The sequence below is a fragment of the Fringilla coelebs genome, assembly GCF_963513975.1.
Source record: "Fringilla coelebs genome assembly, chromosome: 4".
Classification (NCBI taxonomy): domain Eukaryota; kingdom Metazoa; phylum Chordata; class Aves; order Passeriformes; family Fringillidae; genus Fringilla; species Fringilla coelebs.
The window spans coordinates 58,392,043-58,418,544 of NC_140032.1; the positions used below are offsets into that span (position 1 = coordinate 58,392,043).

The window sequence follows — 26,502 nt, forward strand, 5'->3', positions numbered from 1 at the left end:
TAATCAAAGCTTTGGCAATTGAAATGTGAGCCACTGAAAAAAATTAAAACTTCAGCTGCTTTTCAAGCTAGAATTAGCTGAAATTTTCTTAGAATGCTAGTATGCCTGAAAAACCAAATAAAGACAGCAATCCTTCCAGCCTGCACTGAAAAGGGCCATTAAGGAATACTTACTCATCGAAGATCAGGTCTGGAGCAAAATAGAGGAACTGGCTGTTTGTATGTTTGTACGACCTCCAACTCAAGGCAAACGATGACAGACACATCCATGAATACTGAATTAAAGTAATTTGGTCCTCGAGAGGCAAGTTTCTAAATCCTAGAGATCAAACCAGAAAATACCCATGAACTACAAGGGCTGGTCAAACCATCACCAAACACATTGCTTAGTTATTTTCCAGTATTCACAAACAAGAGCAACACTCCCAATTCAGAAAAAGATAAAACCGTAATTTTTCATTCCAGTGACAAAACATGTTTTCTTCTTAAGAGGCTATTACTGAAATAGAAAGCTTTTTAAATATCAACCACAGACATCTGAAACAAACTTTACATAAAATAAGAAAAAAACCCCAACTATTCTTCTCTCAGAGGTTCATCTCTCACAACCCCCAGTTGCCGGTTTTCTCAACAGAGTCCATGGATAAACGATGCAATTTGCCAAGCAAATACTTCTCTGAACTAAAAGAAACAGTGTAGTGACATCTCAGCAGATGACTCACGCTCCTACCTGGAAGTATCTTCGCCCACTTCACCACCTGAATCATCTGCTTGCCGGCCAGGCGGTTTAGGGTGGAGAGCAGGTACTCCGCCGTGTCCGGCTTCGAGCTGTCGTATCCTGCGTACACGATCTCCGGCTCAATGCTTTCAAGGATCTTAACAGGAGAGGGAGTAAGTGCTGGTGAGATAGCAGACATGTGGGGGACAAGTGCAGTGTTGACAGAGGGCTCGGTCACGGGCGCGATGTACGTCGTCCCTTCCTCGGGGCTCTGCGGGGGTGGCTGCTGCCGCTGCTGGGGCTGCTCCTCGTGCATCCCTTTCAATTTCCCCAATTTTTTGGACTTCCGGGCTGTGAACATGAGCAATGAGAAAAGCGAGTCAGTACAGAAAGCCAGCAAAACCCTGGGCTTCTGGGCTTTATGCAGGAAATTAAAGTCAAAGTATAATCTCAAAGCTCTTAAGTGAAACAGGCACAGGACCTTAAGAAATACTTCACTGCCTGCAGCATTGTCACACTGGAAAAAGGACCAAAAGACACCTCTAAGCTCATTTTCACTGCTTTACTGGATGTTTTTATATATGACAGAATGTCCAGTATCTGCTTCCATACAGACATGCATAAAACATCCTAGTTACTGTGGTCAGTGCCAACTAAACATTTCAGAACTGTAATCACTTATCACCTACAAGACTGCAATTCATGATCTGCATTGCATTGGTCATCAAAAGAAAACTGCACAATATTAGCAGACCCAGAGCCCTCCTAAGCTTTTGCCTCAACTTGAAATGTAGTGAATGCATTTTGAACAGCTCAAGTTAGTCAAGTACCCCTTCCTTTTGCTGCTTTGATATGCCCATAACAGCTTTACCTATTTCTCTTGAATATTTAAAGCTTAAATATTTATCCACTCTTAAGAAGAAAAACTGAACTTCATGCAACACCTTTCTCACTGCTACCAATGTCTCTGATAATTCTGATGATTTGTCTTCCCTTTTCATTTCCTTTTTTTTTTTTTTAATTCTACCCACCCTACTTTTCTTTATTAAGTACTCTTAGAAGCCAGCAACACTGCAGTGCTTCGACTCCTTGAAGAGAGGCCAGGCACCATTCCCTGTGGGCTGCATTCCCAACTTTGCCATAGCATGAGAAAATAATTGGAATTAAAAATCAAGACAATTCTGTTAAAAAACCACACATGAAGAACCAAACCAAAATCCCATCATCACCCTTTTTGCAATAGGGAAACGTAACAATAACAACAAATAATCTTTAAAATAAAGAAATAATGAACTACATTTAAGTGTTTGCAGATCTTTCAGAGTAACTTCTCTCAAATGAATTCTTTATCTATCTGGACACAGCTAAAATCCTTGTCTGGACTTTTATCTTCCTCTTTCTTGATTCTTACAACATTGCTTTTACTGGCATCAGTAAATACAAGCTTATCTCTTTCCCACTTGGAATACTATTGCAAATAGCCCCTTCCTAGTCCATATCCTTTCCCAAGTTCATCTCCTGAAGTTTCTTCCCATTATCAATTCCCCTCCCCTATCTTTCCTTAAATATAACTCCTTTTCTTCAGTTCCAGGATCCTTTCTGGACAACTTCCACCTGTCCAAAATGTTCACTCCCACTCTAGCTCAGCATGCCACGCCACTTCCTCCTGGGATGCTTTCAAAGCTTGCTCTATGCTCTTGTTCCTCCCCAGTGAGACCCACAGAACCACCTCATCCCTCTTGTATAAACCAATGTTTTAAGAAACCCCCTTCAGCAGCAGAGGTGCTGCTGCTGCCCTCAGACCATTTCTGGTGACAGCAGCCATTAATGTCTCACTGTTTCCTTGACACTGGGGCTGCCTGCCCAGAGCCAGTGGCTGGGAATGAGCGAGGCAGGATACAGACGCCCAGGGGCCAGGACAATGCACACCCAAGTGCAACAATAGCCTGTTGTTTTCAACACTTCCTCGCCAGGACAGTACCTCCAACCTAGAGGAGATGGTTCATCCCAAGATTAAACAGAAAAAATTATTTATTAGGGTAAACATGAGGCACTGCTACAGAAAACAGTGATCTTACTACTCATACACAAGATCTTGAAGGTGCCCAAAGAGAAGTTCCTTGACTATGGCATTCAAAAGGTAAAAATAAAATTCACTGCTATTGCAGCACGTCCTGCACGGAGCAGGGAGTCTAAAACCCCAACATCAGTTTGTAGTCATTTCCATCACACCATGAAGGATCTTCCTGGCTGATCTCAGTGCAAACAACCCTCAGATAGCCTACAGAGAACTTCAGAGATCTTTGTTTAACTTTTATCACTTTCGCTTCTGAGAGCTGGAGGAAATTAGGTGAAGGAAATTAATTTCATTGATTCACTTCAGGATGTACGTCTGCTTTTGAGAATTCCTTATTTCCTCCATGCCTGCAGACAGACAGACCAAGTGAGGCAAGTTGAATTTTTTAATAAAAGGACTGAATATGCAAATAAAAATGTACTTCTCCTAATAAAATTTAAAGTTCTTTTGTTCAGCTAACCACATCTTCGCAAAAACCTCATAATTACCAAAAGAATTAGCACAGGCTACATAGGAATAGCTACTGCAATTGCAATAGCATCCATTTGAGGTTATAAGGAAGAGGTGAGACAAGTATCTGTCAGCAAAGGTTTCACTGCGGCTTAATCTGTCTCAAGACACAAGAATTGTGAGAAGATCCTTCTAAAAGTCCGTTCAGATCCTACTTTTCTATTATGAAAATCTTAAAAAAACTCATTCAAACAACGAAGCACAACCGAAGGATTTTTTTTATCCTCTGGCGCATCAAGCTACATGGATGCAACATCCATTCTTCGAGATGCCATTTTCAACTCTAGTACCCAAAAATTAGTTTTACAAAGCAGCAGCTGATCATTTTGTTAAACAAGCATTTTCCTCATGCTGCAAAATAAAACAGAGTAGCTGATGTTCATGTTAACAGGCAGAGCAGACAACCCTGGAAAGTTCAGCCCTGAAAAGGAAATGAAAATGCAGTTGTTCCCCATGTGGTGCAGTTGCACCTACATGAGGATGTCCTGGTGAAATCACTGTGAGCACTAAATATAGTTTGCATTTATCTTAGAAAGACAAAGCTGGGTTTACAGATTTTTCAACAAAATAAATCCCAAAAGCAAAGCAATGATGAGCAAGCTCAGCTGAATGTCTGATAATGAGTTAACAGAGCCATTGGACACTGAAAACAGAGTTTAAAAATAAGCCTGAAGAGATTGAGATTAGTGTTTGGTGCTATTATTCATTAAGTTTTCAGGCACTATTTTTTTTTCTATTATTAAAACAGGACTAAAAAAAAGAACTCTACACATTTTTAATGTTTACAGAGGCAAAAAAAAAAGCATTTGCACCATAACTACACCAGAATAAAAAAAAGTGTTGGTTTACCAACTCCATCAAGTACCTTGCAGCACAGATAACTGATAACATACTTAAGACATAAGTTTGTATGTTCTATTCTCTAAGAGTTTTTATTAAAAGAAAAAAAAACATTCTTCCACGTATAAAACTGGCATAAAAATGTGTTTTAGTTTCATTTTCTTCCATTATAATGCCTTTAAAATGAAGCTGAGAAAAACATTACTGCTTGACAGTCATGTTTACAGTGAAGAAAACTGTATTTTTCATTTGGCTCCATGCCAGGGCTGTAGCTCAACTGGTTGGGTAACTCCCACAGAAACCAACAAGTAACGATTAAATACAAACTGAGCAGTACATACTCCAAGGCGCTCTTTAAAAGCTGTTTTTCACATCTGCTCTCTCACTCCAATACCAGCTACAAAACCAACTAAGTCACCTCTGAAATGGAGAGTAAAAGCCACGCTGGTCAGGATTACTCCCTGAAAACACTCAGGAAATCCCTGGCTCTCCACACTGACCAGGGGATGGAGCAAGCACGGGGCATTCCAGTGACAAAGCTGAAGTCTGAAGCTTGTCTGGGGTTAGGAAAAGGGTTTCATCCAAATGGCTCTGCAGCAGTGACTGCAGGACTTCTTCTCCTCCTGTTCCGTGTTACTGCAGCCAGAGCAGCCAGAATATCATATTATAATTCTCCTATTTTTCAATCACCTGAGACAGAGTAACAGGTGAAGAAAAACAAACAATAGAGAAAGACCTGCAGATACACCAAGGTTAAAATCTCAAATATCTGTCATGACCTTTGCTGAGTATTTTAGGTGGTTTTTATGTTCCAATTAAAAGAAATAAGGTGTAACATTTGAAAAGTCACATACCTGGATTTTAAAAAGGCACTTCCCATAGCCATTCTCTGTAGCTTTAACAATAAATAGGGGAACAAATAAGATGCAAGTCAGTTGAACAGCTGGTTCCTTACTATTGACACCTCACATGGAAGTCTCCTTTCTTGAAGCTGAAACAGGGATCCTACCATCTCAGGATGGGAGTTTTTGTGCCATCTGTGAAATGCTGAGTAGGTTTCTAGTCATCTGCAACAGGGAATTCTACTCTAGGTCTAATAACAGAACACTTATCTTGTGGCCCTATTGTAAAGCAGCTTTGGAATACAAATTAACATGAACATCAGCTACAAATTATAGCATTCCTTATTTTTAAGGGTAAAACTTGATGGTTTAGGGTAGCCACAAGGTAGGTAAACTACCATACTCTTTTTAAAAATATCACAGTAAATTTACACTTGCTATACAAATTTGGTCTAGAGGGAGATAATTCATGCAGATTATATACATTATATACTCCCTTTGTGCCCAGGGAATATAAAAAAATTAAGTTATGGGGGCCACACAACCAATCACTATTTTTCATAGGCTGAAAATTAATAATTTTCATCACATTACTGTTAAAAAAAGGAGATCTAGAAGCATTGAAGAACAAAATGTTTTTCATAGTAGATAAGCCCCCATGAATATTATGATTTAATTCAGCAGATTTCTAAGAGAGTAGTATCTTGTTTGTAGAATTGTGCTAGTGTTCAAATTTAGAAGCTGAACAATGTAAAATACTCTGCAGATTCACACTCACTTCCAGTACTCTGAAAGTAAAAAAAGTAAGCTAAGTCTGAAGTTTAGAAAATAAGCTGCAGTTCTATGTAGGGTGAATCACAAGACTTGCGATGACAATCCCCTGGAATCTAAATTTATTTTTTCTTAAAGATGATATTTGGAGCTTGCCTTGATGTCCATCAGAAAATCATTTATTGTTTGTATACCTAATGTCACAATTTAGATGACTAAGACCTTTATTTAATCACATCTGAAAAGCTCTGCCAGAGCCAGGACCGAGCTGATCCTGACCCAACAGATTTTTATTATGTTCTATGCATGTTTGAGTCCAAGGGGGATATCAAAAGCACATTATAAAAACATATGCTACCTCCTCTCAGTGGAGAGAGAGGGGAAACCAGAATGGACACAGCAGAGGACACAAAAAGTGGTGGATGTTTAAAAAAGATGTAAAGCAGAAGAGAAAGCAGCAATTGGAGTAAATACACAAAATAAAAAAGACAAGGCAGGGAAGGTGCAAATGACTATAGGCACTTCAGACAAGGGAGGTGTAATTTGGAATTATTTCTAAGTGTGTGCTGTACCACTAGGGGTCTAGGCAGCCTGAGGGTAAACAATATGCTGCAAAACAAACTCACTGTGGCCACCTGTAACTCTGTACCCAAGCCAGTGAACACCTGCATTTCAAGCACTTGGGTTCCTCCACTGAGGTCCAGTGCCCAAGCTCCACACCCGAGCTACAACCACCACCTCCTGCCCAGCCTCCACAGCTGCCAGCTTTCTCCCTTCCACCCCATGCCAAATGCTTTAGGATTTCCCTGCACACCCTGCCACTACCAGCTCCCTCTGCTCTCCAAAAACAACCTCCAGGACCTTGCTGCAGCAGTTACCAAAGGTGCCAATTCTACCCTCTAGGCAGCTCTGACTCAAGGTAGATTCTTCTCTAAGCCCTCACTCAGCGCCTCCACCTTTGTACAGAAAAATGCTCCATCAAAATGCCACTCTTCTTTCTTCTGAATACTTTCATCATGTTTGCCTGGTGACTTTGCCTCACTTACTTCAATGAGCTGACATCTGTTCTCATTAGCTATTTTACTGCTACCACAAATAGTGTTTTCCCTTCCCCCAAATCTGTTGTATCTTGACATGAAAATTTTGAGCTATCTTGGTACAGACGTTTTTTCACTTAGTTGTCTAGCACAATGGGAATGAGATTTTGCTGAGAATTTTCTAGACAATAATACAGACTTCATATATACACACCCATATGCCTGGGAATGCATGGAATAAAGTGAAAAGCAGCAATGCAAACGAGATCTTACAGCATTATTCCATTCTCCCTGCAAAGTGCACTCAAGCACGCTAATTTTCTTCCAGAAACACAGAAGGAACAACCAAGATAGGACCCTAAAGCTTCCATAAAACCCATTATCCACTTTGGGAAGCAAACCACTGATTTTCAGGTAGCTCCAGAAGACAAAGAACCTCTAAATGCAACCCCAAGTGTTAGAATCACAGAATATCCTGAGCTGGAAGGAGCCCACAAGGATCCACGAGTCCAACTCCTGTTGTGCCATGTGTGAGAGGAAGGATCAGGTACAAATCTGGAGGCACACAGGCAAGCAGCTGAGTCACTGCTTTAACTGGAGAGACCAAGGGGAGGAAGCAAACGAGCAACTACTGAAGCAGGGACAACTTGTACAGGGACTTAAAAGGAGAGCACAAAATTACTTTATCACGTAAGACACACTGCCAACAGGACTCGACTCTTGCAAAGCAGAGGCCTTTCAAGGGTGATTTCTGCAGTAGTGTTTGGGATATGCCAAAGAGATCCAGTAGTCCATCTAAATATGCAAAGAAAGCAAGACTGCAGCTGGTAAGGAAGAAAACAAAGGCTCTGGCTTCACATGGCAAAATAAATTTTAAAATCTGTTTCTGACAGCTGTGACCCAGAGGAGAAAGTGATAGAAAATGCTATCACTTGCTGTTGAGCCTGAGGAATCAGCAGTCTAATTAAAGTGAAGAAAATTTCCTAATTTCTTATCCTCCACTGGAAGAAAGAAGTTTTTACTGGACAAGTAGCTCCAATTTAATGATCGAATTCAGAGGAATGAAATGGAAGGCATAACTGAAACAATTACATAGTCTGGCATGCTGTTTACTAATTAATAAATAACACTTTAATCTGACAGGATTGGACAGCTTAAAGACAAGGAGTAAACGTGCATGAATGGAAATGTCACATTTTATCTGCCTTTGGTCAGACCCTGCAAAGAGCCAGGATCATCCATAAGTGCAATTCTTATTCTTGGTTTACATCTGGATACCAAAAAGGGAGGTACAACACAGACAGAAAAAAAGAGCTTCTGATGCACATTTTAATACTAATTGTGTACTATTTTCATTATGTTCACCTGGATGTATTTTGGTTCATTATTCTAGTTGGATTTAAACTCCTAATAAAACAGACTGCAACTAGGTAAATATTACTTTGGTTACTTATAGAACAACCTCAGAAGTGTTTGCATTTTGCTTTGTTTGGAACAGATTCTAATAAATGATGCAGTGCAATGCTGCTGGAGCACAGGCCTGTAAAGCACAGAAACAATATATCTGAAGCAGTTTATCCCATCGCCTTGAGCAGGATCAACCGAACTTTGCCCAACTCAGTATGTTATTAATCTCCAATAAAGAGAATTCCACAATATCCCACCACTATCTAACCACCCAGTGTTCTCCCAACACCTCCAATGTTGCATCATTTTTGTCTGCAGTGAAGTTGATTTCTCCTCATCATTCTCCCAGTGGCCAAAAAGAACAGCTTATCATTCCTGTCCTCTTTTACACCACTTTTTGAATTGAAAGACTGGTATCATGACCTTCTTAAAGCCTCTCCATTCTACACTAACATGAAATGAGTTTCTTTGACTCTTTTTCTTCTTTTTTCTTTTCCTAAGCATCTTATCCTTGTTCTTTCCTGGACAGTCTCTAATCTGTACACACCTTTCTTCAGATACATGATATGAAATTTCAGGAAGATTCCGTTAAGATCTTAGAGGAACCTTTCTAAATTTAAAGACCCGATGTGAAAAAACAGAACAGGTTAAAAAGGGACTTGCAGATAAGTTCACACTGGACAAGGCCCAGAGGACATGAGAGACATGTCCTTCACAAAGGTACCCCAGGTACTGCAATCCCACCAACTGGCACAGGAACAGGACAATTTTGCAAGGCTGCCCCATCCCTACCACCCTGCCCAGAAGTGCTGAAACCCGACACAATCATCAGGCCCACACTTGCCAGCTCAGACAAGAAACAGAGTGATTCCTTGGCATCACACAAGACTGCCTATTTTTGCAACAATTTCACCTCACCGACTTTAACTCATGATCATCACACAACCATTCTCTTTTTTCTTCCCTGCCATCCCTCAGGTATCCCATTTCCCCATGCCTCAACTTGCGCTTCTCAACATCCCAGTCTGTACCAAAAATGCCATCATGTTGGTTTCCAAAACTGGATCTGAAGATGCTTTTGAGTTCTGATCCAAATTTGTAGATTTACATGTTTACTCCCTTCTTTGCAATACATGTAATCATTACAATTACTGCTGGATCCTCAACAGGATTCTACTCCAGATGTCTTTTCAGTATAACCAGGAACCATTCTGGAAGAACACTGTTCTGAGGAATTACATGCCCACTTCATGAGAAATCTCATGATATTTTAATGAAAAATCCACATTTTCTTCTGATTACACTTATGGCTCGAGATACTGAGCAGTGAAATGCAAACACCTGCAGGGAGGTGGCACCTCACACCAATGTTTGCACACAGCAGTGTCTCAAAAATCTTCAGGTGAAAGCCCAGATCAAATCTTGTGTATTTTGAGGTCTGACCCAAGGGTGAAGCTCAGGTTATCCACCTGTCCATCATGTGGGACAGGGATGAGCCCTGGGGAGTGTTTGGGTAAGAGAGAGAGGAATCAATCCCTTTTTTAAGTTGAGTTTCAGGCTAAGCGTTCATGAAGAGACAGCGGACAGAAGTGACAAAAGAAAGCCAAGATCCAAAGTGCATTTTACAGGAATATTTAGGTTGTCAGGGAAAATGTCTAACACATTTGCTTGTTTCTCAGCAATCCTCAAAGTGATAATTAAATGAAAAATAACAGTTTCATAGGGGTACTCCTCCCTGTGTGGGAACAACTTTCACCAAATGCCAATTAGTGGTTTCCTGTTAAAATCAAATCAAGCTGGTTTTGATAAAGCTTTTTAATGAGAAATGGCTAAAGTATGAAAATTTCCCCCCATATATATTGCATATTAAATCCCAAAATCACATAACACAATCTCACATCTAACATTTTTGGTATATAAAACTCTCTCTTGTACTTCTTCATTAATTTCAAAAGAAATGTATTTACTAAATATTTAAATCATCCAATAAACAAAGCCTTAAAAAAAAGCTTACAAAAGTAAATTAGAATGTTGATGAAAGCCAATCTTAATCAGTCCTTTTCAGATGCTCCCAAAACTAATTTTTTACTGATTATTTATTCATCCTTCAAGCGTATGGCAAATTCAATAATTCTTGAGCTAAGAGTTGTCTACTAAATGCATCAGTGGTTTTGATTATTCTATTTGACATCAAATAAAGACAAGCAGTAAAATGTCAACAACAAATGCGAAGATGAGATCACCTACAACTCCAAGACACCTGTTGGAATGGAACACCAGCAGCTTGAACTGCGAGTATTGGTAATAATTTGATTAAAAAGAAAGTTAAGGAAACTTTGGAGAACAGATTTTGACTGCACCAGACTGAGTACTCTTGGCTATGGTCACTGGTTTCTGCCTTATGCCAAGCAACAATGTTCCTCCCAAGACAGCCATTCCCATCCAGCCTTCTGCAAGGCACTCCTCATTCAAGTCTTCTCTCTTGCTTTTATTTGGGTTGACACCCCATGTTCCATGTCTGTTACATAATTTATGGGCCCTCCATCCTGATCACAACATGATAAAACCCTGACAGATACTTACCATGTATAAAACTTCATATTTACATTGGAGACAAAGGTTCTCAACAAGTGTTTCAGAGTCCTTCAAAACCAAACTGTGCCACAGCACCTCTCATTCTGTATCTTGAGTGCTCAGACTTCCACTGCATACTAAAGAGTGTTTAATTTCTGTTCTTGCTAGAGCAAAGCTTTGTAAGTGCTGCCCTTCCTTCTGTGGTCTTCCTGGGTATGTCATTACCACACTCCCACTTGATTTTTTGTTTCCCCCCCAAGCAACAAATTGTGAGATCCTTTGTCTCCTCATCTGTATGACTTTCATATCCCCAGTTTTTATCAACTCAGATTTCTGTCAGATGACCTTACTCCTAATCCATTGAATGATGCTGGTCTGTCCCTCATCTTCTAGAAATTATCTACCTCACTTCCCAGAACAGCAAAGCTACCTGTGAAATACAACCGGGCTGTTTATCTTCTGCAGTCATCTTGGCCATATTTTTCACCATCTAGTTCATGATTAGTCATTAAAAAAGAAAAAAGAGTATAGCCCTGTTAATCTCCTGCTTCAATAAATCACCCTGAACATTAGTGAAAACACTGTAGGTAATATCAACCATTTTCCGGGGTAATGGCAAATCTCTACCATCACCCATTTGTATGATCTGGGAAAGCTGATGGCAGAGAACCACAAAAGCACACAAATCACCAGCCCCAGTGTGCAGGAAGATGTGTACTGGGTGGTTTAGAAACATTCCATCCAGTGCCTTCACCTTGCCTCCCTCTTGTTAAACACCAGCTGCTTGCTGCTTTGTATTTCTAAGGCTTAAATGTGCCCAATGTTCCCTTCATAACCTGTGGGAAATGTTCTCTCTGCTGTCATTGGACTCCAAGGGCTGCTTTTTGAGCCAGGTAAGCCTGCCACACCTCACACTTAATTTGGCAAAACACAGATACAAAACATGGAAAGCCATGCACTTGGGAATTGGTGGGGAGAAAAAAGCAGGAAATAAGATTAATAACAAGAAGCACTATGCAGCATTGTGAGCCCACCCTGCTTTGGCCAAGGTTGTTGCAAGCATGGCAAGTTAAATCTTCATGCCCTCTTATTCAGGTGGAAATTCTCTGAAGCAACAGCTTGGTGAAAAGGACAAGTTCCTCCTGTTCCTGCAGTTTCTCTCATGATGGGGAAGTGAGTAATGGAAACACATCATCACAAACCACAGGGGCAGGTTTCTAAAGGGTTCTGGTGACAACCAGCAGCTCTGGAAAAAGAGGAACAGGAGACAGGCAAGTTTTCACAGCAAAGACTACGCTTTTACTGTGAGGAAGAGTAAAAAGGATATGGACTTACAGCACTGTGGAAGGAAACTGTAATAATAATATCACTGTGGAAGTGATAATTTGGTGATTCAGGAAAAAACAAACCATCACCAAGAACTGCATATAACAACTTTGAGAAATGCTGAAAATCTTCCTTTTAGAAAACTGTGATCACCCATCTTGTGTTTTGAACCAAAGCAAGGCACCGTGTACAGAATGTGAAGCTCTGGGGAAAGAGCAGGCTCTGAGCCTGCACAGGGAGTGCTGCACAGCCAGAATCAGACAGCACCCCCAGAGCCTGCGTGCACAGCACCACTGCAGGACGTGAGGCAGGCTGGGACACACACTCCCAGAGGAGCCCAGAAGGGATGCAGCTCCTTTGCAATGCTGGCAACCAAGGGTGCTGCGCCTTGACTGCTACGATGGAGAGTCCAGAAGATAGAACGGGAAGTCTGGAGTCCAGCAGCCCCACGCCAAAAGCCTGAAGGGCTGGTCCTGGAGGCAACACAAATGTTGCTGGCAGCGGGGCTCTTGCAGAAGGGAGAGCTGGAACCAGGAAAATGTGCAAAAACAAAGCATGAACCCGATCTGGAGTTTGATCAGGGACTGCTGGATGTGAGGTATGGGCTCTTGAACCCCTACAGTGCATCTTCTCCAGCTGCCTTTGCACACAGAATAAAATCATCAGCAAAATGCCAAGTACAAGGACACACTTTCAATATTGCTTTTAATTGATGCCCGAGAGATTACTCTGATATTACCAGTCTCTTCATAATTCTGCATTTTTAACTGTCATTCACAACAGTTGCTGCATGTGACTGTTCTCATAGTTATCTACAATATTCAAGAATCACAGAACCATCTAGGTTGGAAAAGACCTTTAAAATCATTGAGTCCAACCATTAACCCAACGCTGCCAAGTCCATCACTAAACCATGTCTCTAAGCACCAGATCTACATGGTTTCTGAAGGAAAACATCCTTCCCTGAGCAGCCTCTTCCAATATTGACAGCCCTTTTAGTGGAATAACATGGACAGAAAAGCAGGAAAAGTTAACTGCTGAGAAAATTGGCTCCTACATCATCTTCAATGGCAGGTCTATAAGCAACAGGCAAATTATCTATTACTTATTATTATCTGTTACTTATTTATAACCTACTTAAATATTATTTATTTGTTTGTTACTCATTACTTAAATAGTATTGCTTATTACTTAAAAATCTTTTCCAACCTGCTGGTGTTTTTAAAGCTCTGTTGAAAGAACTGATAAAAACCCAGCTGAATGTTCAAGCTAAAAAATTATTGACTGGATTCCCTCAGAAGAAAATGCTACATAATAAATGCAAATAAAAATGCATTAAAGTTAATGGCATTTCAAAATACTCTGCAGTTAAAGTTTAAATGAAAAATAAAATTTAACCACATGTATACCTCAAACTGCTTGTTCCTTACACAAAGGGGTTTATTTTCCTTTAAAACTTATGAAATCATGGTTAATAGAAAATTCTAAAGAAAAATAAGAGGACACACTTTTGCTGTATTGATGTTTTCCCCAGGTTTTCAGATTGTCTTTTTCTTTTTTCCCTCAAAAATATAGGAACAATGATAATATAAACCACATAAGCTCCAGTAACTGAAAATAATAGTGCCATTTAAAACCCTACTAGTATGAGTTCTTAAACAGAAAGTGGAAAGCTGGGCAAAAAGCTGAAGTACTATATCTTATTACTGGTCATCTTAATTAACCTATTCTTCAGATTACTGAAATATTTCAATGTATAAAAAATAAGGGTATCTGCCAGTGAAGCCTACAAATCACACCCAGCATCTTGCGCTCCAAGTGTCTTACATATGTAAATGTATGCGGACCCAGGACTCGGATTTCACAGGCAGCCTCTGCAGACAGAATGATGAACTGTGTAATTTGCAAGGTGAAATCTATTTTATGTCCCTTCCAGATCCAAAGGGTCCCTCAGCAAGCTGCTCCTCACTGCTGTGGGATACCAATGCCGGGAAGTCTCGACAGTGTTTCACAGGGGAGCTGAGGCAGGGAAGGATTCCAGCCCTGCACGGTGCTGATCTTTCCACACATTTTTGTCCCCTCTGCACATATGGCACATCCCATGGCAGAAGAGGAACTTCCTCTGAACACGCAGAACAGGAAGGGATGTCTGGTCACTAGGTCTCATTCGAGGTGTGAGGATCAATCTGCCCAGGAAAGAGGGGTGGCGGTCACCTCAAGTGACACCCCATAAAACATTCCCGCTCTCCAGGCTCCAGCACATGGGAGCGACACCAGGAGGCGCGGTGCCACCCTGGTGGCAATGCGGGACACATCCCAGGGGCTGCTGCCTTACGGGATGCGGCTGGTGGCACAATGAGGCCCCATGCCAAGGTGTGGGACTGGGGGTGCCGCTGTGGCCCCCCTCCAGTGCCGCCACGGGACAGACACAACTGAGGAACAGCAGCACGAGGCGGGAGCCAAAGGAAAACATCTCGTGCGAAAGCAAGAGCCTGGCCAAGTCCAATCACAGCGTATGCTGGAGGAAACTTCCCAAAGCCGTGAAGTCGTTCTGGTCCGTAATTAACTGAAAATTAATTACAGAATCTTGAAAAGAGCATAAACCAAAAATGGGCCAGCATACCTTCATAGTGCAGTTGCTCACTCTGAATGTCTTCCAACAATTAAGCCTAGCATATGTCACTGGAGTTAAAAAAAAAGATAACAAAACAACAAACAAAATATGATTCCCAAAAAAGTTTTGGAGTCCTACTTGCCAAACGGGATACAGCTGTCTGCAGAGCACACACATACCTTCTAGAAATGAGAAGGATGATTTAACGTGATACTTGGCAACTTCAGCTTTGCAGAAATTACAGGTTGCAGATGCTTCTTATAAAATCAAAATAAAAATTGAGACAATAACGTAATTAGGTAAATTATTTGCTGACTTGATGAATAATTTTCTAAAGATTATTAAAGGATGTAAGAGCTTAGAAAATGCTCCAATTTTTCAGCAAACAAAATGAGGAAGTAAACAATGAAACTGTCAAATTATTTTGGCTGAGCATTCACAAAAAGGTGCATTTTGTATCACTGAATTGCATGTATTTTTTACAAGGTGCCTCATCATGGCATGCTGCCACCAGCCAAAAGATTCTTTTTTTTAATTTAGAAAAAAAAAAATGGCATGCTGGAAGTAGAAGTTATGCCATCAAAACAAAACAGAAAGACTGACAGAGTACAAAAGCACTCTATTTTACTATTTTAAAAATATTGAGAAAGAATATTACCAAAAGAGAAAATAAAAAAACCTAAGAAAAAAGATCAGTAGATTAATCAGAGATTGTGCAAAAAACGTGCTGCAGGAAACATGGAACACTATTTCTGATTTCCAGTTTTCCATTATAGAGATTAGTATCTTCAGTAAGAGCAGGAAGACAATCTCAAACTGTGAAATTACAAAATTTGCTTCATAACCCCTCTATTTCAGTAAGTGGGAGGAGCTGGGTGGGGGCAGCCTGGGGTCCTTCACTCCCATCTGTGCATGGGGAGGGTGGCAAAGGAGAGTCAAGTTCCTTCCCAGCCCATGGGAGACATGACCTTGTTCCCTAATGCAATATTTCTTCTAGATCCACTGGATGTTCATTTTTTTCCTTTTTCTTTAAATGAAGGGATAAAACATCATAGTTATGTACAAGTAGAAAATAAATGCCCATGGTTTCAGCAACTTGCAGACTTTCCAACCCTGAGCTATGCTGATGACCATTTTGCAGATCATCTTTCTCTATTTCTCGTGAACCAAGCACATAGGCACTTCTGATACAATTTGGGATTAGTTTTTACATTTGCTTTTCTTTGGAGGGTGAGAGCTGAGCTTGGCCCTACTCCATCAGAGCACAGCTCAGTGAAGCGTGTCACAGCTACAGAGAATACTCTGCTGCTAAGAGAACTTTAAACTAAGCTGCAATTATAAATTCATTTTTCTCCAGCTCCTTACTGTTCATACTACCTAATAACATACTTGCCCATTTTGCCTGTAAGTCCAAGCTAGAAACAGGCAGAAGCCCATTTTTACTAGAGTAATGTATATGCTTGGCAAAACAGTCTGACTACATGAAACTATGATCCACAATGTATCTTCATAATATGACCTTACTCATTCTCTTCAAGCTAAATATGAAAAAAATGTTTAGTACCAAACCTTGGCATTTTATATGAAAGCACAGTTTTCAAATATGAATTAATATCTCTTTTTGCCACTTCCACCTCCATTTTTTGTGATGATCTCCAATATACCAGAAATGCCCTGCAACAGCACACAGAAGCTCCCAAAATTGAGATGCTGTGTCACTCCTCTCTAGATGCCCAATGCAGAGCTCACCACTGGAGACAGATGGCCTAAGCAAAGAAAAATCCTTAAGCTCCCAGCATTTCCTGCCAGAGCTGGGCTGATTCAAAGGCTGGAAGGTCCATCAGCATGATTTGGGAGCCCTTGAGGCTCTCCAAACAGTAATGCTGCCTCTGGGCTGAGGGTGCTTTACCTCTCTCTGGCAGCCCTTCCCTCTCCCTCTTTGACCAAGCAGAAGGCACTGCAGTGCACAGAAATCCAGAACTGTTCCTCAGCCATCTCGTTCATGGCAGTGATGGAAAGACCTTTATCACATTTTGGCTCCCTTACGTGGCATAAAGGGATCAAATCAGGAGTGAGAATTTCCCCTGAAGTTTCTCTCTGTGATGAAAATCACTAAAACAGCTGAACTGCAAATCTCAGCTGTGTGCCAGCTGTACACTGCAGAGGCAGACTTGGCCTTCCAGGTCAGAGTCACAGACGTTAAAGCTGGGAAAAGACCTCTAAGAACATCAATTCCAACTGCTAGTCCAGCAATGCCAAGTCCAGCACTAAGCCTTGTCCCCAAGTGCCACATCTGCATGTTTTTTTGAACACTTCCAGGGATGGTAATTCCACCCTGGACAGCCTACTTCAGTGTTAGACCAACCCTTCAATGAAGATATTTCTCCTAAAATCCAATCTAAACCTCACCTGGCACAACCTAAGGCCATTTTCTTTCACCCACCATCTTGCTACACCCTCCTTTCAGGCAGCTGTAGAGCGTGATTGGGTCTCCCCTGAGCCTCCTTTACTAAGGAGCCAAACAACCCCAGCTACCTCAGCCCCTCCTCATCAGACCTGTGCTTGAGACCCTTCACCACCTTCACTGCCCTTCTCTGGACTCGCTCCAGCACCCCTATGTTATTCTTGTACTGAGGGACCCAAAGCTGCAATAAACACAGGTCACAAATTATGATTTCCAGCAGTCTACCAAGCTCCAACAAAAGAGAGGATTTTCCAATAAATTCCTCACTTACAGCATTCCAGTCAGTATTTACAAAAAAAAAAAAAAAAAAAGCAGCCCCCTCTAAAGTTGCCCCCCTGCCTTGCTTTTCTGCAGAGGACATCATGTGAACACATCCTTTGAAACCCACCTGGACATCATAGGGATGAATTCATGACATTGCAGATGAAGTGTCCCCTGCTGCCATCTCCTAAGGTTCTCAAGCCCAGGGTTTTGCTGGAGCTCCACTGGCACTGCACAGGGCACATCCAGGGTGGATGCCCTACAGCAGCTGCCAGCAGGATGCAGCAACATTCCCAGCACTGCAGAGAGCTGACCTCCCTGCTCCACAAGGATTTTCAGCACTAATTTTCTGGGATGAGGGAGCTGCTATCATGGAGCTCCTGCTTCATCAAACAAAGGCATTTTGTTTCCCTTGCTAGGTTGAGCAGTGCAGATCAAAACCAAGGAAAAGCTGTCACCTCCCCAGCATGCCACAATCTGATCCTGTTTTCCCTTGGGAAAAGGAAATAAGGTGCCTAGGGCGCAATGTAGTATCTCAAAATTGGGAAGGGGGTTAAAAGAGAGCCTAACTGGGCTACTCTCTGTGAAAAAGCAAGGTGTGGCTTGTTTGAGTATTTCTGCCAGGAGACAAGACAGAAAGAAGTAGTCCGGGAGATAGAAAAAGGCAGCAGGCAGGAACCAGGATTTTGCACAAAATCTATAAAAGACAAAGCAGCTCAGCCTGTAGAACTAAACTCAGCTGCCAGGAGACTAGGTCCAGGAGGACAAAAAGTGAATTTTGAGATAGGGAGGAATTAATGTGACCATGTTGTAATTTTCTGTACAGTGAAAACACTCTAAGGGAAGGGTAACCCTGTACATCAGGGAAAGGACCTGGAGCAGTATCCAAACCCCTGTTCACAGACAACATCATAAACACAGGAGTGGTGGAAAAAAGGCATTTGTAATAGCATTTGCTCAGATGAGGGTTTGAAACAGGAAATCCACTGAACCGCAGACAGAAACACATAGCCATTACCAAAGAAGGATTAAAACAACAGAAAAAAACCCTCTAATAAATTTTGTTATCATACTGTTTTCACTATGATTTTGATAATTAGTAAGAAAACATTTTTCCTTGTTGTTGTTGATATACGAACAACGCAGTAACATCATCAAAATTATTGCACATCCTTACTGTCACAGAAAAAAAAATCAACAAAAATGCTGAATAAGCACCAAAGAAGTTGAGAGGTTTCACTATGTGCAAATTTGCTTTCATGATGTGTAACACATTTTTCAGTATTCAGAAGAAAGCTCCTAAAAAAAAAACAAAAAAAAAAAACAAACCAAAAACACCCCAAAAAACTATGCAATAGTTGAAACCTTAACATTTTTAGCTTATGGTATTCTACTAAAATTACTGTCATCATAAAACACCCACTTTTCTTTTTTCTGTGCCATAAAATAGGCACCTCCAAACCCCAATTTAGAATGACAATAGAGTTTATCAGCTATTAAGCACTTCTTCAGGATAATCTCACCTTCAAACATCTGAGATTATGCAGCTGCCAGAACTATAAAAAGGCTGCACATTTCCAATGTTTTCACCTAATCAAATTAAGAGACAGAACTATTAATATTCTGCTTACCTCCTAAATTCATTCCAGCTTGCAGACATTTCTGTAATCGACAGGCTGGGCAGTTCTTCCTCCGAATCTTATCAATTATACAGTCGTTCCTTCCCGCACACAGGTAATTGTGCTGGCCTGAATGAACCAAAAATAAAGTGCATTATTAGAGGCTGTATTTACATAATTCCAATTTGTTCTTCTCTGCTGTTTTGCACTAATTTTGAGATTCTTATTACTGAAGACACTTCAAATCCCATTCTTTACCCTTTCCAAATCATCTTGGTGAGTTGTCATGGGTGTTTATTATGAGCATCTCTTCTTTTTAATTTGGGAAGGAGTTTTGGTGCTACCCTCAAGAGAGATTGCATTACTTTTTTTTTTCCCCCTAAACAGGACTGGAATTTTTCTCCTAGTGAAAAGCAAACAATTGGTTTGAGATTTTTCAGATCTTCACAGAGCTGTCTAACAGCTCTAAGTTTGAGTACATTCTCATGCTCAAGAAGTTCAGGATATAAAGCAGAAATGCACAGCAGAGGTTAACTTTCCCCATATAGTCTACTCTCTTCAATCAGGCTTAAATCACAAGTATATTATTTAATTTCTGTAAAGCCCCACAGAAGCACTCCTGAAGAGAGAGCAGGTATTTAATGCAGAAGGGAACTAAACGACAACCAGGGAAACAGGCTGGCATTTCAGAACTCGGACTCAAAAGGCATTTTGCTTCATGGGAGGAACACAGGTGGAGCAAAGCAATGCAGTGTCTCAGGCAAGGGCACTATCACGTGGCCTTTTCAAAGCCTGGTGCTCGAATTTGATGTGGAAGAATAAAGAAAGCTACAAGGGTTGGTGTAGTGTGACAGCAGAAGCGAGAGGAAATTGTTTTAGCTGCCTTGATCCAGAGGTGGCACACAGGGATCTGGATGGGCCAGAACAAATGTGCAGAAACCCAAGAGATGTGCAAATAAAGTTGCAGCCAATGACCAAAGCAAATAGAGCTGTAGGAGAGGAGGGGAAGCCCTGGAAGAAGTCAGGAGCAGAGCTGCACTGGAACAGGCAGGGGCTGATGTGCAGGGGAGGGAATGAAGATGCAGATCCTCAAGAGGACAGAGCTGATGTAGGACAAGAGGCATAAAATATGTCTGCCAAGCTATTTTCCACAATACTCATATACCTCCTCAGGAAAGATACAGAGAATATTCATGGGACACAGGAGACCTGGCTTCTGCGTTGGCCTCTTTCAGGAATTTGCCTTAAAACTTTAGCTAAATCATTTCCTATCTCTGCACCAGTCCTCCTTTCAGTCTTAGAGTGTTATCTAGACAGTGAACTGAAACTTGGGATGTTTCTCCAATCTCTTCTGAGCATCTCACACAAAGAAAAATGGTCTAATTTGAGTGAGTGAAGAGTTACAGTAGTATCACAAAGGGATCATCATTTAAATAATGCTTTAGATGTTTAAAGAACAAGCAGATGGGCAAATAAGGGTTTTATTAAGGGACTTTACCTAGCACTGTGTGACACAGATGAAAAAGAACAAAACTTCAAAATAATTGAAGAATAAGTAACACAAGGCATAAAATCAAGTTGTACAACATAGTGACAGCACCAGGATTTATCAGCTGGCCTTTAAGTAGGCCTGCTAAACAAGAAAAATATAACATTCTCAGCTAATCACAAAATGAAAACCTGGGTATCACACAATGCTTATTTTGTGATGTGATCTATACAAAAACAGACAAAGAAGAGAGGAGTCAACTTAATTCCTCTTTATATTTTTGCTCTGAACTGACTTGAGCAGATCCCCTAAAGAACCACCATGCAGACCGCATGAAAGTAACGTAAAAGGAGAAAACAAAAGCATTTAAAATGATGATATACAACATAAAGATGGTTTATATGTCCTTACAAATGCTGGCATATAATCCTTTTTCTGGAGGGAGAAAGGAAAAATGGTTATTTTCTGCCAGGAATGCAGGTGCACTTGCTCAGTACTCGTACAATGTCCTTTGTACATCAGACTACTGCAATACCATTTTTAGGCTTCCACAGGCGGGTGCAGGCTATTAATAAGACAAGTCAGCTCCAACACTGCAAAATGAACCCCTTTGCAGAACTACCCTGAAGGCAGTTCGTGCTAAAATAAAATGTATACCTGTTAAGTCAACATTATTCACTACTGCTTTAAAAATCTAATGGGTTTAATACAAAAGTTCCCTTTATGCACTCCGGGATAATTACTTGGATTGCATTTTGAAATGCTGTGGTAATGTTTGATTCCAACACTGTCACAATGGGATTTCCTAAGAAACATTCCCACAACAGCAGAATATTCCATAAATCACCCTTCAAATTCTTTCAGTAGTCTGCAATTATTGCTTTGTGACCTATCTACTCTAGATCAAATACTTTCAGAAAACATAACTTAGTAAAGGTTCATCAATTTTTGAATCATGCATCTCTGAGTAGTAATGTATGGTACAAAATCCATAACTAGCTTTTCTAATAAGCAAGGCAAACAGCAAACAAAATCTTCACAATTTTTTAATTTTCTAGATATTTCTTAAAAATCACAGCCATCATAAAGTTTACATTAATGAAAACCCTTTAAAAAAAGAGATCTGCATTCCAACAAACCCTCTATGTAAAGTACAGCTATAAAATAATGAACAGTTTTTCATTTAACATCTACAATGAGAAAAAAAAAGGCTTCAGTCTTCCATGCAATCAAATACAGTTCATTTCAAATAAACTAATTTTGTAAAGTAAGTCAGCAAAGCAAAGACACCCATAACCAATCAGTATGTCCCATCTCTGCTTCACTAAGGCCCCTCAACTTCAGGATCAAACCAAAACCCATCATATCTGAAATTGATGCAGTGCTCTCAGGAACCCCAGGGCTCTTCAGGACCTCAATGGGGTGGAGGAGGCCATCCTGAAGAGAGGCTTGATGTTTTTGTGCTGTGAGATCTCCAACTCTTTCAAGAGATTTATTGATCTGCCTTGTGCAGTTTGTGTTTAGCTTAATCCAGCTGTTCTTTTTATCCCGTTCAATCACCCACAAGTGGGCTGGAAAGTGACAGGGCAGATACTGAATTCTCATCTCCCATGTGCTAAATGCATTAAGATGAAAGTAATTTTTACTTATGCCATCATTAGGAGCACTTAAAGCAGCTAATTCCTGTTCCATCTGAAATACAAAGATACCAAAGATGCAAGGAAGATTTTCCTGTTCTAAATAAACAGCGAATAGGCAACACACAGTTAAACACTAAGAAGGAAGTGAGATCGTTTCTCTTAGCAGCAGAGCTAGAGGAATATTGAAGTTTGCATTTTCCAGGTTATTGTGCCACCACATACCACAGAATGACACAACCAAATGCACACACAAAAATATTTGAATGTTTCCAACCCTCTCACCTCCAAAGATTCTGTAATTCCCTGCTTTTACAGGCTTGAAAAAGAAAACAAAAAGGAAGTATTCATAAAATACAGTCTTCCCTCTTACTGAGTTTTCCTGAATAAGCAAAATTCAGTAATAAAGAAGGGGAGGAGAAAAAGCTGCTCTTCTCTTTGGCCTAGGAATTACTGCCAAAATGAGGCTATAGCAGAATTTGTACCTTTCCCCATTTTAAAACTCCACTACAGTGATTGAGTCACCGGTCCCCAAAATTGACTTGCTAAGACGAAGTTATATTTGTGTGCAGAGCGCTGCTGCACTCCAAGGGCTGCCACGCCTCCCAACAGGTAAGGCTGCAAAAGGAACGAGAATTAGATATTTCTTGTCAAGTAGATATCTCTTGTCAGTATTATTTCTGTTCCTGTCTAGGGCAAAGTTAGAAAATCACAGAAACATTGCACATTTTTATCTTCCTCCTAAAAAAACCCAAAATTTCCCTCCAGTTTTTTGAAGTCTAAGTCAGGAATTGCAAGTCATTAATGAGTATTCTGCATTTTTGTTCTCTTGTTAAAATAGCAACTACTATGATCAAATCTTAAATTCTCTAAGGAGAAAAGTGTAGTGCTGGAAGAGGACCCAAAGACTGTTTAATTCAAGCCTACTCATGGAAGCATGATAAGACTAGCTTAACAGTTCAGGCAGGTTTTTAGTTTTCTTTCTATTTGTATTAAAATCTCCTGAGGAAAGGTATTCTGCAACTTCCCTACAACCTACAAGTCTACAAGTCCTGTGTGATTAGGCTAGTGATTAGGCACCCCTGAAGCCATGTTTTTTCCCTTTACATTTCCCCCAAATGGGAATATTTTGTGACAGGAAGAGATAGTCATAGTCCCCTCACAGACATTCAGAGTAACAGATCACCACCTCCTCACAACAATCTCCTGCCTATCCAAAGATTTATGTTCCCCATCTCTTTGCTGGGCTAAACAAATCCAGTCCTCTCAATCTCTATGTTCCCTGAATCTGTCGTCAATTCCTCCTGTTCTCCTCCAGCCTCTCTCCTAGAACAGGGCACATTTTTCTTGCTGAGTTTCCCCATCACTAGGGCCAATAAAATGGTTATTTCCTGCATCTTGCACACACAGCAGCCCTGCTAATGCAATCCTGGAGCAGAGCTGGCTTTTGGCAATGGCATTAGGTTGTTGACTCACGCTCACTTGTGTGTCACTAACGACCGGCTCCTCTCCTGGGGCACTGCTGCCTTCCACATGTTCTTTCCTGCTTTTACCTGGGCAGGCAGCTCTCTTTATTCCTCTTCTAGATCCACACACACACACACACATTCATGGAGAAAGGCAAAGAAAAAGTCCAAAATCCACTCAGGGTCTGACGTCTGAAACAGGAATGTGCCTTGGGTCCCAAGACTGAGGAAGCCTCACAAAGGGACAGCAAAGTGAGAAAACAGGAGGAGCAGCTGAGGACCAAATGAAGCAGAAGTAGCTTGAAAAAGCTCAGCTTTCAAGATAGTGTCTTTGTGAGGCACATCAAAATGCATATAAAATGTCCCAATTTCCCTTCTTCCTCCACGATAAGAATTAATACTTTGACTCAGAAAATGGCAGGCAGAGTTGTCTTCTCCCCCCAGGCAGCCAGAAAGCCAAGCCTTCTTCCAGGGTTTGAGGAGAGAGGAGCTGGAAGCCACCTCCAGCTCTGCCTTCAGATCTGCATGCTAAGAGCTAGGATCCCTTTTGCAGCTTCTGGGCTGAAATAAGTGCTTAGTTTCTGGAATATTTCCCGACTGGGAAGATTATCTCCCCAGCAGCGATACATATAAAAGCCTTATGGAATAACTGACATTTATTTCTTAACACTGTCCTTTCCCTTTACCCACCAGCCTGTCAGACTGCACAAGCTCAGCCTGTGCATCCCTTCCAACCTGAGCCACAATCCTTCCCTGCTAAAGATAAAGCAAACATGCTGCAGAAAATCATCAGGATTTTCTAAAGGAAGTCTCTCATCTCAGGAATATCTGGTCAGCAAACAGAACGTAACACCAGGTTTTTCTGCTTTCTGGTATAGCCCTAATGAAGGGCTTTGCCTCCTACAGCAAGGAATGGCAAAATGTGCACATCCCGACCTCTCATTTGTGCTCACTGAGCTATGTGATGTGTTCCTTTAAACCAGCTCTGAAGTCCTCCAGGTTTTGTCTCTGTATCCATATAAGCTCCTTCAATTACTAAAAATTAACTATTTGTACCTTTTGATGGCCAGCGTACAAATAAAATTGCTGCCAAGATTTGCCACAATGGTTTTCCACATCCAGGAAAGGATTTCCTGTTTGACAGGAGTCATATCACACTATCAAGGGACAAACTGAATATACCTGAGGTTTTCACTTCACCATCTGCAGCAGGCAGGTACTCTCAAACAGATCAACACATGATAAGTATGATGATGAATCTCTTTTCAAATTTCAGTTTGAATGGCCCTATTTCTTGCAATAAAAAAAAAAAACACCAACAAAAAACTGCTAGTCAGTGGAAATAAGAGCTGCATTTTCATTTCAAATGTCCATTTGTTACACAGTTGAGGGCGCTTTTTTTTGTTTGGGGTTGGTTTGGTTTTTTTTTTTGCCTTTTTTTTTTTTAAAGCAGTTGACAACTGCCCAGCAACAGCAGCCTATGTTTGCAGTCACTATTTTAGGCTACATCACATGTCAATTACATAACCTTGTTTTACTGCTCTTGAACTGGTTCGAACAACCTGGGAAAGAGATTATGGCAGTCCCTCCCAGCCGGCCATCCATCCACACACTCCGGCAGGACCTGTCCCCCCAGCACAGCTCCAGTGCCTCTCTCCAGGGCTAGTTACTCATTGCCAGACCCACCTGAGACACTGGATAATTAACTTCCTCAGCTCTGTTTAAACCAGTCCAGTCTGACCACGGTAAACTAATAAACTTGATTCCTCATGCTGAGATTTATGTGTAGCAGAATAAGCTTATAAATGCCACAGCCATGGTGCAGGACTTAGATATGAATATGGCCCCTTCGTTTTCCACACAGAATCTCTGGGTTTGCATTTTAGATATTGAGTCTCAGGGTTTCCCAAAATTCAGGGTTTTTCTCCCTTATTACTCCACAGACCCTATCATTCCCAGACAACATGCTTTTCGTCTGCAGACCGAGCCAGTATCTGACAAGATGACAATACTGGTCTATTATTAACATTATTACAGCATGCTTATAGCATAGGTATAATCTAAATCCTTCCCTGAAAGAAGAATTTAGAGCTTTCCCTCCTTTATAATAAATTAGAGGCTTAATTAAAATTTGTTTTGACTTTGGCAAAATATTCATCACATCTGGGATATTTCCTGCCTGCTTCTCATTCTAAATTACCTTCTGCTGCTTCTAGGTCCCAAGATATCTTTCACTTTCTCTACTCTTTTATATTACTGGATTCTTTTTATCTGCCATTTTAATGATATTTTTCTAAAGTCTCCTTATTTTCTACTCCCCCCTCCTTCTTCTTTACTTCAATAAAATTTGGTTTCCAACCATTTTTTTTAACTTACTTTCATCCTCAAGACTTTTACCCCTTTCCTGTTCTGTAACACTTTCTTCAGTCTTGTCATTTACCTTCTAAATGAATTATTTCCTCTGTTCAGCCAATAAATGTGATTTCACAGGGCACATTTACATTGCAGTTAAAGGTACGGCTACACCTGATTGAATATACTGAAGCAAAGTATATTACAATTACTGATGGCAGGGGATAAAAACAAAGTCTCAACAGAACCCTTTCCTGGAAGTGGAGCAAAGAGAGCTGTGTCTCCAGATGCTGGAGACACACATGCAAAAATGCAAAACTTTTATAAAAAATGCAAACTTCATATGCAAAACTTTTTGAGTTGTCATTTACACACTCCCTACACACACACACCTAAGAACAAAGACTCCAGTGCTCTGCCAGTCTTTTCATGGAGACTGTCTTCTGCTCCTTCACGTTCTCTGGAAGCTTGCTTTCACACTGGGCTGAGACCAGGCTAA

The 26,502-nt window shown here is 40.8% G+C and overlaps 1 protein-coding gene across 4 annotated transcripts in view; it reads right to left on the reverse strand.

Moving 5' to 3' along the window:
* Window positions 1–26,502, reverse strand: part of NR3C2 (nuclear receptor subfamily 3 group C member 2) — a gene marked incomplete at its 5' end in the record, with an annotated part of 186,314 nt that overhangs the window by 27,617 nt on the left and 132,195 nt on the right. For all 4 annotated transcript variants that reach the window (XM_084204668.1, XM_084204670.1, XM_084204669.1 and 1 more), the window contains 3 exons: window positions 174–318; window positions 730–1,068; window positions 19,072–19,188. In XM_084204668.1, coding sequence (XP_084060794.1) covers window positions 174–318; window positions 730–1,068; window positions 19,072–19,188 — 601 coding nt within the window. The remainder of the gene's footprint in view (window positions 1–173; window positions 319–729; window positions 1,069–19,071; window positions 19,189–26,502) is intronic.